The following is a 16,786-nucleotide window of genomic DNA, read 5'->3' on the forward strand; positions in this document are numbered from 1 at the left end:
GTCTTTGGGCATCCCAAGGGTGACAGTCTATCACCACTGTCATCTGAAGAAGGCCGCTATTGACGAAAATTCCTTTTGCATTTCCTACTGTTTCTCATGCTGTGAGAGGAATTGGCTGGCACTTATTCCCCACGTTCTCCTCGCTGAAAGAGGAGGGGTAGAATTATGTTATACAAAAACTCTGTGTCAATGGCTTTAACTACCATTGGAGCAGCATCTTAAAACTAGAGTGTATCTGGAGGACCTGTTTGAAGAAGTACAGTGTCTTGTCCTGATTCTTATACTCATCACCCCCTTGATAGATGCTGTTACTGAAGGTTGACCTCACTGTTTCAACCGTCAACCCTCATTCTTGTCATTATCCTCAACTTTGTCATCCTCCTCCTCTTCATCATCCTCATCCTTCTCCTGCTTTTCATCATACTCCTCCTCTTCATCAGCTTCTTCTTCCTCTTCCTCCTCTTGTTCATCCTCTTCCTTTAAGTCATCCTCACTTTTCTATTCCTCCTTCTCCTCCTTGTCCTCTTCATCTTCATCATTCCCCTGGTTGTCTTTGTTGTCTATCATTCTCATATGCTATCATCCTTATCATTCGTCATCCTTGATTATTGACATCTTCAAAGCCTCAACCAGCATTGTCCATCATCATTCTTGCGCATCATTATCCTCATCTATCATTATCTTTCATTCTCCTCCTCATTGGCACTGTTCCCTCAAAGTTCTTGCCTTATACTGCTTGACTCTTTATATCCTTGTACCCATTATCATTCCTTCTCCTTCCTTGACTTCTTCCTGAATTGGCTGATAGGGTTTGGTGCACAGGGGTTGTGAAATGTGATGCCAGCATGAAAGGTTTTAAACCCTCTTTTCAAAGCTACTGGGTCTGCGTCTGTGAATGATCTAGTTTTATGCATTCACAGGTTTGGAGAGTCAAGAGCAGGATATTAATAATAAGTTGTTCAAATGTCACTGTTTAAACTATATTTTATGTAGTAAGTCAGTTGGGAAAGAAAATAATTCATCTGCCCTGTTATCTTCAATATTCATCAACTGGGCCTATTGATCATTAGCTCTATTGATGGCAATATCATCAGGCATTGTTAGTCTGCGGAGAATCTGCTGAATCTGATGGGGAGATAATAGTCCTTTTCAGGCAACAGAGCATTTTTAAAAATTCATTTATGGGACGTGGGCGTCGCTGGCTAGGCCAGCATTTATTGCCCATCCCTAATTGCCCTTGAGAAGTTGGTGGTGAGCTGCCTTCCTGAACCGCTGAAGTCTATGTGGTGTTTATACCCACAGTGCTGTTAGGGAGGAAGTTCCAGGATTTTGACCCAGTGACACAAAAGGAATGGCGATGTATTTCCAAGTCAGGATGGTGAGTGACTTGGAGGGGAACTTCCAGATGGTGGTGTTCCCATGTGTCTGCTGCCTTTGTCCTTCTGGATGGTAGAGGTCATGGCTTTGGAAGGTAAATTGAGGTAAGTTGAAATTCTGGCTGCCCGCCCGCTCAGTGAAATATTCTACTCTTGGACTTCAGTCCCTTCACCCTTTAGAGTTCTCATCGAAGAAAACCTTATTCCATTCAGATGGATCTTTGCATTGAACCATGTCCAACCCAAATTCTGGTCCTTGAAAGTTGTGGATCGATTTCTCCAAATTCTTGTTCAGGTTTGCTTTTAATTCAAAAATGGCTTTGAAATAGTTCACTGTAACATGCAAGCGCTGCAAGTTGGTAGAAGGCTTAAAAAATGGGGAAATTAGATTGTGACCCTTAAGCCCTGTTTCTAGATACACTGATACAACACAATGCTATGCCCTGGGGTGCCATCTGTCAGTGAATGGATTTTTAATTATGATGAGAGGTGTTGTAACTATTCCACAAAATCTTTAGTGTTCTTGAAATATTGAAGTCAAGCGTTCATAGTTTATTAAATATATCCAACTACAATGACATGTAAGTATAGGGTGACAATTAAACCTGATGGTTGAGGACTCCAACCACACTACAATTCTAGGCTTAGTATTTAGGTTGAACAAACCTTCGATTCCAGTTCTTCATTGCAATCTTCCACTTTTTATGCCTCCCTAAGCTACAAGTTCCTTTACACAATGTTGATATATGGCAAGCAGACCCGATCTTGATCGCATGTATTGCTTTCCATCTCTAAACTGCATGGTAATGCTACAGTCCTTCCATTGATTGTCTTACATGAATATGTAAGCATCTTGTTTTCCGCTTTCCCAATATCCTTATCTCCTTTTCAAGGTCACCAAACCATACTTCAGTCAAGTCTCAATGAGTGAATGCCAAGCCACACCATGTTCAAGGCTCAGATAACAATAAAACTTCAGATGGGATCTGTCTTTCATTAAAATGGTGCTGTAGGACAGAATGGAACGTCTGCTGTGCTGCTTCAGTGGGCTCATTAAACTACAGAAATCAGCTGAATCATGTATTAATAATTTCTTACCCAGATCTCCCATCTGTAAAAGACAGGGCTATGGATGAGGGTTTCTGCAGTGACTGGGCTGAGCTGGGGTGAACAATGGGCGACATTATGGAGGTGGAAGCAAGTGGCCTTTGTGATGCCGAGAATAGGGTCAGAAGCGCAGATCACGATCAAGTAGTACACCCAAATTGCGAACAGTCTCATTCAGCCTGAGAGAATGGCCAGGGAGGGGTATGTATTTGGCAGCAAAAGTATGGACGTTGTACTTATAAACCTGAGCTCAATAACTTTTTGGTAGCCATGTATATTAAGGGAGAAGGAGCCCAAGGCATGCGCATGGAGTTAGGATACGCATAAGCCAGGATCTCATTCGATGCCAGAGTAGACTTGATGACTCAATAGCCTACTCCTGTTGCTGTATGGTGGCCATCAAAGTCTACAGCTTCAATTTTCATAGCATCTAACTGGAGGAAACTAAAGCTCATCCAATACTGGATGTCACACAAACAATCTGACAGCACAAAGACAATGGATGTGTAGAAAGAAATTGTATAGAGCTGGATGCCATCACCATACTGGCTCCATGGGCTGTTTTTGATGGCCCTACCCTCCGGGTGTGTTGTCAGGAGGGTGGCGAGGGGGTGGGGTGGGGGGTGGGGGGGGGGTTAGGGGGTGGAGGGCAATGGGGTGCACGTTAAATATGGGCGGTGCTCAGCTCACCACCTTCCCATCCACCCACGAGCTGTCCCCAGTTACACGTTCGGTAGGTGGGCACTGAAACCAGCCGCAAGCCTGCCAAGTTTCAGTAAATAATTAAGGGTCCATTGAGCTTGTTAACAAGCCAGTTGACCCAGACAATACATTGCCCATGCCATAATATGATTGGCATGGGCAGGCGGGCCATTTTTAAAAAGATTTTTGTAAAGGCGGGAAAGAAGGGAGGGGGCGCATCAGTCAGGGGATGCCCTATGCACATCGGAGCACCCCTCAAAAATCTTAACCCCCCCTTCCCCTTTGTTCCTCCCCAGATGACCTCCAAAACGGCCCCTCCCACCCCACCTTGCACCTTTCCCTAGGCTGCCCAATCCCTTCGTGTGCAAGATCCCCCCCAACCTCGCTGGGTCGGAATGACAAGGCTGCCTACCTCGAGGGCCTCCTTGCAGTCCCAGCAGCATCCACTACTCAGTCCTGACGCTGCCAGCACTATTAGATCAGCCAATCAGATTGGCTGGCAGGTCTTGAGGGTGAGACTTCTTCCCATTCAGGCCGGAGGTCCCACTCTTGGCCTGTTTAGCCCAGCAGCAGCACGTTATGGCTGAGGGTCACTCTTCTTTTTGGTATGCCAGATGCCTGCTGACTCATGCAATGGGCAGGGGAGTGCAAGCAGTCCGGCCCCCTGTAAAATCCAGCCCCATATCTTCATTCATATTGTGAAGATACAAGGATTGTGGGGAGCAGGGCATAAATTTGGTAGGTGACACGTTATAAAGAGATCCTTAATAAAAAATCTGTAAGTCTTTCTGCACTCCCAGATGTCAAAAGGATTAAATAGGCTGATCGACTTCTTTCAAGAGTTTCTCTCTGAGAATGCCTCTCAAAGTGTTAAAAGTGGAACAACAGCCGGAGGGAGAAAACGGAAAACAGAATGCATTAAAGTTGGGGACAGGTTTCAGGATGGCTGAGCAGTGTGACTTTGAGGAGGTTCTCAAGAACAGGAGGGGAGTTGGCAAGGTGGAGGGAACTGAGTGGAGAACTCGAGAGGGCAGGAGTACTATGACTGCGAATGGAGGGAAAGACTATAATGGGACATCTTGTTTAGCTAATCATTCAATGGTCTCCTGAGAGGCCAGCTGGAGAAATGAGATGCCTCCAGCAACAGATCTTGGTGGGCAGGTCCCATGGCCTGAGGCTCATGGCTGCAATTACATATTGGGACATCCTTCATCTTCCACTTATGGAGCAGGTCACCATATTCACCATGCCCTATGTGTGTCTGGTTGTATGCTGACCGCTGTCTTCGAGGGATATTGAATCCAGGGACCCCTGCTATTAGATCAGTTCTAAGGTGTTGGTTTTTTATGTTGTATGTGATCCATGATTCCAGCCATCTGGATAGTGGGTTGATACCAGCTGCATGAATATTAGCTGCTGTTTCCCAGAAAGGCCAATGTGATTTTAAGTGCTTTCTTGGTGGATTTTCAAATCCCAGTGAATTTTGCATTTAACCAAGCATGACAGAGCTGTGGCAAATGGCAGAAGGGGTAATGTGGAACAACACCAGGAGCCACTCAGTTGAAGTTAACTTAAGCGCCCCTGACGCTGGGTGGAATCGTCCGTGCCCACTGGCGTCAGGCGTGCTCGGTGGCCTGAGCGGATAATAGGGCGAGAAGGCCAAAAATTGATTTCCTGACGTCGTGAAACCAGTTTGCGATCGTCCGCTCAGCACGCCGATTACGGGCTGAGTTCCCCACCACCAGACGTTGGGAACCTCATTGTAATACCTCAGCATATCATTATAATGCCAGCCTGCTGGATTCATCCACCACCCCCTTGCTGGATCATCCGCCCACGTTGGGGGGAAAACACGCCGGTGCAGAACATTCTTGAAGTCTTGACAACGTGCAGAAGCCGGGACTCACTGCCAGGGCCTTGCTCACATCACGGACACCCTAGGAGCAGAAGACGCTGGAGCCCGACACCAACGGCACACTGCAGGAACATCCATGGCATGCTGGGTGGACTCTCATGCACATGGCTCTGCTGTGAAGCAGCTCACGCAAGTTGGAAATTCACCATTGATGCTCACAACGGATGATGGTCGAGGGGGTGAGAGAGGAAGGTCCAGGATCAACCGAGAAAGGAAGAGGTGACTAGGGGAGTAAAGTTGGGAGGGCGGGGATTAAGGTGTCAGGGGCTGAAGTTGGGAGGAGGGGGGGAGTATAGGGGGAGGAAGAAGTTAGGGTGCCTGAGAGAGTCATGAAGGGGGAAGAAATAAGGCTGGAGGAAGAGGTAACAATGGAGGAAGGGGTCGGAAGGGGAAAGGACTAAGGGTGGTGGAAGAAGTAAGGATATCTGAGTCAGGAAGGGGGAGGGACTAAGTGGGGAGGAGCCCAGAGGGGTGCAAGGACTAAACAGGTTCCGAGATGGAAGGGGTCTGGAGGGCGGAAGGGGTTCTGGTGGGGGAAAGGACCTAGGGGGGGAAGTGGATCCATGGAGAGGGAAGGTGTCCAGAGGTGGGAGGGGATCACCAGGGGTGGGGGTGGGGAGGGATGTCCAGGTGAACGTGCAAAGGAGGGGTCTGATGGATCCATGACTGCCTCCTGGGGAGCAAACAGAGGGTGGGCATTGAATGAGAGAATGGTGAGAATGACCGAGGGCAGAGAGTTGTTAGGGTGGGAGGCTGAGGGTTCGACGGTGGTGGTAGAAGGGATGGCGAGGGTGGTTGGTGAGGGCTCAGAGGCAGACACAGGCCCTGGGGGTGTGAAGGAGAAGGCCGGGGAGGTTAATGTGGATGGGGGTGGTTTTTTTCGGGTAGAAAGGGAATGTACACGTTCACCTGGACATCTGCAAAGGAAAAGGGTTGTGGCTGGTAGATCATGGAGGGAGGTGGATGCTTCAGGGGTCAACCGCGTGATGGGGGAAAGGAAATGGGTGACTGGGAGAGTGGAAAAGTTGGGGGAGCTGACAAAAAACCGAATTCAAACCATACTGTCCAAATCGAAAGTGGAACAGCAGTTGTGGTGGGCGAAATCATGTGCTGCATGGGAGTGAGATCAGTGGGTGGGTGGAGATGCAGGTCAGCTCAGATGGACAACTGAAAGAGAACCCCAGCAGGGAGCATTTGAAATGCTCAGGACATTGAGGTGAGTGTGATACGTGAGGAGCCCATGTGCATGTCAGAGTGCTTGCACGAGGCTCCTGCCACACACATACACCCCCTCCAGAAACACTCGTGGGCCAGCTGCTCCCTCTGCAGTGACAGAAGGCGAAGTCGGGGGGTCACAGGCAAAGGGTCCTAGGAGGGAGAGGACAGCCTCTGAGATTCCTGAATGGATGACTCAGGGGTGTCCAGCTGCCTCTCCTCCTCCCTTCGGGTGCCTGGAGGACCTAGCCTGACTCCCTGAGGGGAAGGAGCACATGGGGGAGATGGTGAGGTGCCCTGTTTCCCTCTCATGTTGCCACTGCAGGAAATCACCCATGGCTACCGCAATGGAGCGCGGGTCTACGTGCATCTCCGTGTTTTGCTGGACAAGGGTCTCCATGGCATCTGCCATCCTCCCCATGGAGACTTCCATACACGCACATATGGGCACCACTTCATCAGAGAGCAGGTAGACACACTCTTCTAACTTGTGTGCCGCTCTGTTAAGGGCTTCCAACAGTGTGATGTTCCCACGCCTTCTGTTGGCTCTTCACGGTGAGTTGGAAAGCTGAATCCAGAGGCTCATCTTATGAATTGGACCTCACAGATGCTTGACCTTCAGCAGTCCTGCAAATGCCGGGAGCTCGCACGAAACTGTCTTCTCCTGCAGCGGACATGTTTCCATGTGGTGACCACCAGATTGTGAACCCGAGCTTGTTTTATATCTAGGTCCCACCGAGGTGTGTGTCTCTGTGCGGGTGGAGGGTGTGGGTAAGCGCTGTAATGGGTCTACCAGGCTGCTTATTTCCAGCTCTTCAATGGAGGAGGTGTCCTCTTGGCTGGAGGTGAGGACATGGATGGAGCTGAGGGTCTGGCTGGCTGAGGGAGGGCAGAGCTCCCTGTGAACCAAAGTAGAGATAATTAGTGAATGGCAGCAGAGTCAAAATCAGGAGAGAGGGCACTCACATTTGCGTTGAGAGAGGGATGCAGGATCCTCATGTGGGTGTTTGCCACCAACCTCACCATTGCCTCAGGCACTGTTCACATCCTCACCAGTCAGCGTGATGCCACACTCCTCAAAGTGAATGAGGGGTCTAATGTGGGCCACTCCACCCCCGGTCTGGGACCTCTCCCTGCTGCTGTGAGCCAGCTTTTCCTGCACGAAAACAGATGGAGAGAATGTGAGCAGGACACATGGCACTGCGTGGAATGTTTCTGTGGTGAGCGGAGCCATGGACAGGATGAAGACACGAGCACCAGAGGATATGAGCCTGATGGAGATGTGAGGGTGTGTGTGAGAGTTAGTGGTGTTGTCCCTTGAGGTGTGAGATCCCTGTGGATGTGTGATGGGTTTGTGAGTGTGTGTGTTGAGAGCGATGAGAAGAGTGACTTACCCTGGCGGAATGGATGAGACCATTCATCCTGTAGCAGCACTGGGTGGCTATCCTCTTTCGCAGGGCATTGGTGTTGACCACCGCTGCCACCACCTCTCATTGCTGGATTGGCGTTGCAACTGCCTCTCCTGCAGCTAGAGTGGGGGTAGAGGACGTCACGGCCAACCTCTATGGTGTTCAAAAGGCGCTCAAGGGACGCATCACAGAAGCAGGTGTCTGCAGTCTTTTTGCGTTTCAGGGCTATCCTGTGTTCCATGCGGCAGCTCTGGTCTGGAAGCACTGAGAGGTGTATGTATAGCTTCACTTTAAATGTGGTGCCTGGTGTGATGAAGCGGCGAGGTGATGGCATGGCGGGTGAATGAGAGCCCGCACACCATGGAAAAGGTGTGTTTCCTGGAAATGCATGGGTTTGGGACGATATGGCATGAAAAGCCACTATTTCAGTGGGTAAAGCATCGTTTTGCGCACTTAGTGCAAATCTGGGATGATTCCGCCCACGGTCTTCGCTATGACATTTAGCTGCATATCATCAATCTGAGTGTGGTGGCAGCGAGACCTTGAGCCAGAGTAAGAGTGCAGGGCATTTTAAAGGGCAGGAGTGTAATGGCTGAATGAATAGTTGCCAGTAGTCGAGCTGTGAATGGAAGTGCTCTGTAACTGCTGCACTTCCATTTTTATTAATTAAGGAATCTGGTATATGGCTAAATCCAAGAGAGAATATTTTCTTGGTTTGACCAATGATGATGGAAAAAGTCAGTGTGAGTTGAAGTGAGGAATATGCTTTAATTTGGGGCTGGAACCTTCACTGACAGTAACAAAAAGAAGAACAGATACCTCCTGGAATTTGAAGCAACACTTCATTATGTTAAACTACACGACCTGTCAGGGGCAAATTATGATTCCTCCAATTCCAATATTGTAAGGAACATTCATTCACACTTTTAGGCAGATTTTATGTGTCTCAATTTGTCACATTGGATTCGTATTCAACTTTTGTTTGAATCATGGTAAAACTTGTAGAACTGGGATATTGTATTTCAAAAATTTATTCAGAAATGTCCGTCCTGTAAACCAAGGACTCTTTGGGACCATTTCAAAGAAGAAGGTGCCCTTTATTCCACTTACTCTTATCTCATAAGGTTGCTGGAGCAGCCATTAAACTCATATCAACGTCCAGCCTTCTCATTTCTTCCCCCTTAAAAGCGGCAATCTTAAACATAAAACAACCTCTTATAACGTAGCCAAGAGCAAAATGCTCTTAGTATGTTGAATATTCATTGAATTGTACAAGATGCGGCTCCCAGACTCATGATTATAACAAACGCTCAAGCCAATTTGAAAAAGCCGAGCCATTCAATGTAAGCGTATCATCTGCCAGCTAATATTGTTCCATATTATTTTGCTGGGCTAAGGGCATGAACTCATTTTGCGAACTTATGCGTGGACCATTTCAAAGGCAGGTTGAACTCGGAGCTCGGCAGCTTCTTGCAGTCTATTATCAATTTTAGTGTTTTACCAATTAAGTTTAATATGACTTAATTTTCTTCCTGTATACTACTGAATACTATATGCTGTATATAGGTTACAGAAGAAAAGTGCTTCTTAAGTGTTAAGTTGTGCTATGGGATCATCTTTGGGATCATGTTTAGCATTTAATTATTTTGGAGAACTTGGGTGATGATTGTCACATCCTCTTTTCCTCCACTCTGCAAATCGCAATAAAAATCTATTTTTTCATCTGGAGGGCCCTGGAGCTGCTTTGCTATGCTACACCTTTATTATGTAAAAGGCCGTACCTTGCTCCATGTGAGAAACGTGAATGTGAGCAGAAATTGGGAATGCAACATTATATTCATGCCCACATTGTGCCAAAATTGGAAAAAAGATCCCTAAAAAGGTTAACGGTGCCTCAAATTTATCCTATTCTTTTCATCATTCCTCAACGGTCTCTTTATTATTGAGTAAACAGCCATATGATCCATGGAACAATCAGAATTTGAATGGTTTGAGTGAAAACATGCAATATAAGGTTGTTGGAAAGTGAATTGATTGGGGAGCTGCTGAGGGGAGTCTTCCTGTCAGACAATTTGCTACCAATCAGTCAACTCCTTCCAAGAATCCTAGATGACTTGCCAACCTACCCAACAATTTTCTCCCAAGAGGGCTATAATATTACATTAGTGAGAGGGTTTGGACTTTGTGCAACACTGAAGTTTTGAATGATGATGGTAGGGCTGCATCTTTAGAAGGATAACTACTCTTCCATATGTTCAAATCACTATCCTTGTTTGCCTCTGTGTGTAGTTTACAGTTGATTATGAAGCCCAGGGTGAATGGCTGTGATTGGAAAGAATTTATAGAATGTTTCTCTGCACAAAACCATTTTCTCTCAACCGTGGTTCTTGTAAGCGGTACTTGTCTCCCATGATCCAGGAGCTGCACTTTTTCCTTTTCCCCTGCAGAAATATGTATCTGAGGAGAGAAAGTCTCACTTAAAGCAGCTTCTGTTGGTTTTTAAAAATGAAGCCTATTGCCAGAAATTTACAGGCTAAGGCAGCTAAAACCTTTATTTAGAATTAAATTGTGCTATGAACCACAAAAAATGCAGTGAATACTACGAGTATGTGTACAAGTAAGTGATTTTGTAGTGTCTCAATTTCTCTTCAACAGGAGGGCTTAAATGCACAAGACTCTGTTAGTTTTATGACCAAAATTCTGATAGGCAAATTCAACCTGTTTTCTTTTTCTGTGCCAAACTTCATGTATCCTCAAACCTGGCCTGTTTTTGAGGCCCCCTGTTTGGTTCAGGCAACTACTGCTCCAAAGAACTCAAGTGCTATGTCAACCTTATGATAAACCCAACACTTTTGTTAACCCCTTTAGAAATAAAATAATAAAGTGCTTTAAAATGATAAAGAACTTTGACAGAGATCGAGAAACTGCCAGAAGCAATCCAAAACATGGGAGCATAAACTTAAAATTAGGGTTAGGCCATTTAAGGTTGAATTCACAGAGATACTAGTGAAAATTTTGGAGTGGTCTCTTCCAAAAGCCAGTGGATGCTGGAACAATTGAAATTTTCAAGTTTGGTTTCGAAAAATGTTTGCTGGGTAAGAGCATCAAGGAATATGGATCAAAGGCAGGTAAATGGAGTTAAGGTACAGTTCAGCCATGATCTAATTAAATTGCCTACTCCTGCTGCTATGTACTTGAGGGAAATTCAGCAATATTTCATAATTTCATACAACTGTGGGACACATGCCTCAAACACCACACCGAATGTCATATGCATTTTTGTATGTTTGTGTAAGTCCCCACGGCATAAGTTATCCAAAGGAGAAAAATAAAACAATTCTTGTGCAGGTTGGTAAGCAACTTTATAGTCCATCATTCTTAACTAATTTTTGACATGTCCTTGTTGGAGCTGATGGTCACTCAGTCTACAGTACAATTAAGTCAATATTCGCTCAAGATTTTATCAGGAATTAGGCACAAAACCTAATGGGTAGAATTTTCCCCCCATTGGGGGGGTTGTGTGGGGGTGGGCACAGACCCGATCGGCGCCCCCAATCGGGTCCATGCCGCCATTTTACGTGGGCGGGCCAATTCAGGCCCGCCCAGCGTGACACACACCCAGGAGCGTTGTGCAGCCCCTGTGTGGGCGTTCCCTGAGTCGGGAGTCCGCCCTCTTATGCATGCGCGCGAAGGAGCGCAGACATCTCCCTGATGCACCTCTGTGCCTCAGGGAGATTATTTTTAAGTTTTAACAGTTAAATGAAGTGTTGAAAAATTTTTTATGACATGTCCCCTCAGGTGAAACTGTCACATGAGCTGGGACGTGTGCATTAATTTTAATAAAAATTTTTGAGAAAATTTAAAATCATTCATGAAATCTTATCCCGCCTGTGGATGAGGTTCCATGAAAAGTGTGAAGGCTGCCTGGGCTCTTCACCTGCCCGCCAACCTTAAGGTTGGATGGGCAGCTCCATTAATAATTTTAATTGTTAGTTAAATGGCCTTAATAGGCCTTTGACAGTTCGGCGGGATGCACGCCCAACGTCACTCTGCACAATTTTACGCCTCGGCGAGTAGGCCCCGCCCTCGCTCGCCAAGCCAAAAATTCTCCCCAATGCGTTTGACAGGAGATAGAACTTAAGTGGGTTGAGGGCTTATACCTAATATTAGGGCAGAAGACTGGATTCCTGTGTCTGCAAAAAGCTGTGACTCGATGGACAGCTCATCCAGAGTGTTGTGGCTCTGAGTTGAAGAGTGAACAGGTGTCCGATGTGGATTTGGATTGGTCAGTAGATTCTGACTATCACTCCCTATCTCATCAGTTCAATTGATTTGAGATCACTTCGTATATTATTCTCTGGTTTGGTCCTGCAGCTCTGTATCTTCATCAGCTAATTTTATAATACATTTGAAGCAGCCTTCTACATGTCATTTATTAGTAATGTGAGTAATAGTCTGTCCTGCATAACAGGATACTCCTGTTTGACCAAGAATTTTCTCCATTTAAAATCACATTCCATGATCTATCGCTGAACCTGTTTTCAATGCAATTAACTAATTTACCATACATTCTACAAAACCTGAATTGTCTTTGTGTCTCGTGAAAATATGTCAATTGGCTTCTGAAAATCTAAGTCAATTATTTCCTTGAATTGGCCACTTACTATCACTTAACAATTTCACTACCCCCTCTAAGAATCTTTGTCGACTTGAAAGGTAGGATCTATTATTTGTAATTCCAAGTGACCATTCCTTCCTGTCTCTGCAGTCATTAACTAAGCATTGGCATCACCATGCAAAAAGCTGTTGTCTACTTCTCACACCTTTCAGTGAGAGCCCCCTCTCAAGCAATTCCTAATTATAGTCATATTTGCTTTCTGTAACAGAGCCTTTGAGCTCCATTGCTGATTGCAAACAAACCTCCTCTTTTCAACTGACATTACCAGCTCCATTCTCAATTGCAACATGATCCCTTCTTTTATCGAAGTTCTCCAGCCCTAACTAAGGGCATATTCTCTTTTACTAATATTGTCAACTCTTATGGGCAAATTCATCCTTCTCTGCTTTAGGCCTTTACAGCTTCAATCTCAATTACATGTTTGGAAATGGCAAAACGCCTGATACAAGGTGGGCTGTTAACTCACAAGCACCAAAATCGGCATGGTAGGGGAGACAGTGGCGTAGTAGCAGTGGTGCTGGACTAGTAATCCAGAGACCCAGGTCATGTGCTGGGGCCATGGGTTCAAATCCCACCACAGCAGCTAATGAAATTTCAATTCAGTTAATAAACCTGGAATATAAAGTCCGTCTCAGTAATGGTGACCATGAAACTAGCATCTATTGTTGTAAATACCTATTTGGTTCATTAATGCCCTTTGGGAAAGGAAATCTGCCATCCTTACCCGGTCTGGCCTACATGTGGCTCCAGACCCACAAAAATGCGCTTGATTCTTAACTGCCCTCTGCAATGGCCGAGCAAGCCACTCAGTTCGAGGGCAATTAGGGATGGACAACAAATGCTGGCCTTTCCAGCGATGCCAGTATATCATGAAAGAATAAAAACAAGATCTACAAACATAACTCATGGATCTGTATGATAAAGATTAATTCAGTAAAGAATGTGGTCAGATGGGTATTCCTTGGTAGTTAATATTCAGGTAGCTGAAGGTAGCATGATGGTAACTAAACTGCGGTGTGATATTGGTTTAGAATACTTTTACCACAAACAGACACTTCAAGTAAGTTTCAAAGGAAAAAGTGAATGAGAACAGAATGTAACATAATGATGCAAAAGCAAAATATTGCAAATACTGGAAATTTGAAATAAAACAAAGTGCTGGAAATACTCAGGTTAGAGGAAACTTTGGGAGTGGGAGATGAGGGTGCTGGTGAAGGGAACTGGGGGTGTCAGAGTTGGAAGGACAGCCAGGGGGCAGATGTGAGCAGAGCTGGGTTGGTTTTGGTGTTGGGGAGTGTGAGTGGTGGTGCAGGGGGGATAGATGGTGAGGATGAGCAAAGCTGGGGTTGATGGGGGAAGGCAGTGAGTGATAAACAGAGCCAAGTGTGCCAGGTGTGATGGACAGGGGGTTGGCAGGTGGGGGTATGGATAAGCCGAGCTGGGATTGCTGGTGGGGGAGGGGGTTGTGTTGATGAACAGAGCCAGGTGCTGGGCTGGGGGTGGGTGGGGGTTGAGCAAAGCCGAGGATGCTGGGGGGAAGGCAGAGGGTGATAAACAGAGTCATTGGCTGGGGGGAGAGGGGGTGTGGATGAGTTGAGCCGGGGTTGCAGGGTGGGTGGTGTTGATGAATAGAGCCAGGGGTGCCGGGGTCGTGGTGGGACTGGGTGGAGGGGGGTGAGCAGAGCCGGGGGCTATGTGGGGTTGCCATTTGTGGGGATGGGAGCGGAACTGGGTGTGGTGGGGTGGAGGGGTTAGGGGTGGCCTGATGCCAGTTTGGGGAGCTAGAATTAAAAGTACATCAAAGAAAACATTTAAAATGATTAAAAACAGTTATCTGTCATTGAGCTGAAAGCAGACCTGAAGGGGTGACATCAAAAGAAGCGTGGCTTTGCTAGGATTGTGCCTCGCCACTCGGTCTCCCTTCTCACCTCATCAATAGACCTATGTTGCAACCGGGAGAGCATGTTCCTCCTGAAGTCTGTGGGAAAGATAGGGACCAAGTTTTAAACATAGTCCGTGGCGTACATCTCTGCTTTGCTGCTGACCACAAGATTCGGGTCATTATTATTTCAGTCACTAAATGGGGCCAGGGCACAGTACGGAGCCAGAGGGCAGGATTGTGTATGTGAGATCTCCCTCATCTGCAACTCATTGCCACTCTGTGATCATCTGTTGGATTAAAATATTTTTTTTTTCCAAAAACCGTTAGATAAGGAATGTGCTAATCTATCGAGCAAGACAGTTGTGTGGAATGTAAATGCTGAGCATTTGTTATGAATAGCCTCCGCTGTGCAAAGTGGGTTGGTTTATCCACTTTTGTAATGTGTGTGTTTCTGTTGACAGGGAGTTTGGTCGATGGAAGGTGAAAAATCTGGCAGTGGAAAGAAGAGATTTTTTGGGCTCAGATTTGCCTCTAGCCCCAGAGTTTATCAGGAATATACGTCTGTTGGGACGGAGACCAAGTCCGCAACAGATAATCGATAACCTGATCAAGAAGTATGGCACTCACTTTTTACTATCTGGAACGCTTGGAGGTAAAACACCATAACAACCAATTAAAACATTTTCTCATGCTTACTGCTGCAGTAGTGAACAAATTCAACCATTCTAGTGTGTTGTACTGAGGGCTGTACCTTGCTCTTTATAGTTTATAATATTTGAGGAGGACATTTCTGTTCTTAATCACAGTCGTTGAGTCAAAATCCTGGAACTCCCTCGCTAACAGCACTGTGGGTGTACCTATACCACATGGACCGCAGCGGTTCAAGAAGGCAGAGTTGTAACTGTCATGTCTAGAATGGAGCCATTATTTCCCTGCGTCCCTCAAGAATCTTTGGATGACACAAGTTAAATTCCTTATGACCTGATGCTAGCAGAACACAAATATTCTAAGATTAACAAATTAGCAGCGACAACTGTTATGATCCCAGCTGATGTTAAGACCGGAGACGTCAGATCCCAGAGTGAAACCTGGCTTGGTAGATCCTAACTTTGTTTTTCATTTAAAAACTGTGGAGGTCAGTTACTGAACACATTCACAAGAGTCTGCCAGTATACTGTTAACACAAAGATTGAAACATTTATTAAACTAGAAAAAAGTAAATCATATTACACTAGACAATAAGGTTGGAAAGATTTCAATACAGATACCAGAAAATGATTCAAACTCATACTAGTCCTTTTATCCCAGTAACCCTTACAGACACAAAACCTCAGTGAAGATTTACCACTGTCTCAACACCAAGGTCTCTTGCTTGGGTTAGCTCAGTTTCAAACAGTTTTCTTCAGGCAGGCTTCTGAGCATTCACTAGATGCTATTCTTCAGATGGTATCGCTCCCTGAGACACCCAAAAACCACAATCTAAACTCACTATTACTTCAACGTCAGAGCAAACACGTGAGTTCCCTAAACTCAGTTCCCCAGCAGGCTTGCAGGATTTCTTCTTAGAGAGGTTAGACCTTCTGCCTGCACTCTCTGGTATGTACACACCAACTGACCACTCTCTGTGTATCTCTGAACCCCTGTCGTTAGGCAACAGCACAATTATTTCTACTTTATGCTTTTTTTAACTTTACTAAACTATCAACCCCTTGGTATCCCATCTCTTCACTTCAAAAGCTGTAAAACCTCATTAAAAATGCATGTATACAAAGAGGGCCCCAGACTCTCAAAAATCTCTAAATGAAACTAAAACCAGATTTTGACTTTCTTAACACACAAATACAAAATGTAAATTAAACTTCAAGCTTTACATTTTTCCTAAAACCTACCTGTAGAAAAAAAATGAAAAGGCATCTTTCAGAGGCATTTTCATTTTCTATTACAATCTCCTATCATTATATCTATTTTACTTATACAGATTTTACTCTAGCAGTAACAATGTATTTACATCAACTACACAAGGACTTTTCCAGATAAATCATATTCTGCATAAATCCATTTTGATCACGACATTCTGGTTCCTCCATATTTGCTTTCGATAAAGCATCTGCTACGATATTGCCTCTTCCTGCTGCATGAATGATTTTCAGATTGTATGGTTGTAATTGAATGGTTCCGATGAAATAGTCTCAGTTTCTTGGCATGAAACTTTGCTAAAATGTTTAAAGAATTATGGTCTGTATAAATAACAGATTTTGCAGAGCTGTTGGATATGTAGACTTCAAAATGTTGTAGAGCCAACACCAAATTCAAAGTCTCTTTTTCCACAGTTGAGTATTTATGCTGGCAAGAATTTAACTTTCAAGAAAAGCAACTGACTGGCTGTTCCATCCCCATCTTGTCCTCCTGTAATAAAGCTGCAGCAATCCCTATGTCACTGGCATCAACGGTCAGTTTAAATGGCTTAACATAATTTGGTGCTGCTAAAACTGGTGCGGTAGT

The 16,786-nt window shown here is 45.4% G+C and overlaps 1 protein-coding gene across 3 annotated transcripts in view; it reads left to right on the plus strand.

Annotated features, from left to right (window-relative positions):
• Positions 1 to 16,786, plus strand: part of brinp2 (bone morphogenetic protein/retinoic acid inducible neural-specific 2) — a 194,011-nt gene that overhangs the window by 79,164 nt on the left and 98,061 nt on the right. For all 3 annotated transcript variants that reach the window (XM_078561556.1, XM_078561555.1, XM_078561557.1), the window contains exon 3: positions 14,746 to 14,936. In XM_078561556.1, coding sequence (XP_078417682.1) covers positions 14,746 to 14,936 — 191 coding nt within the window. The remainder of the gene's footprint in view (positions 1 to 14,745; positions 14,937 to 16,786) is intronic.

This window comes from Cetorhinus maximus, chromosome 17, assembly GCF_964194155.1.
Source record: "Cetorhinus maximus chromosome 17, sCetMax3.hap1.1, whole genome shotgun sequence".
Taxonomy (NCBI): domain Eukaryota; kingdom Metazoa; phylum Chordata; class Chondrichthyes; order Lamniformes; family Cetorhinidae; genus Cetorhinus; species Cetorhinus maximus.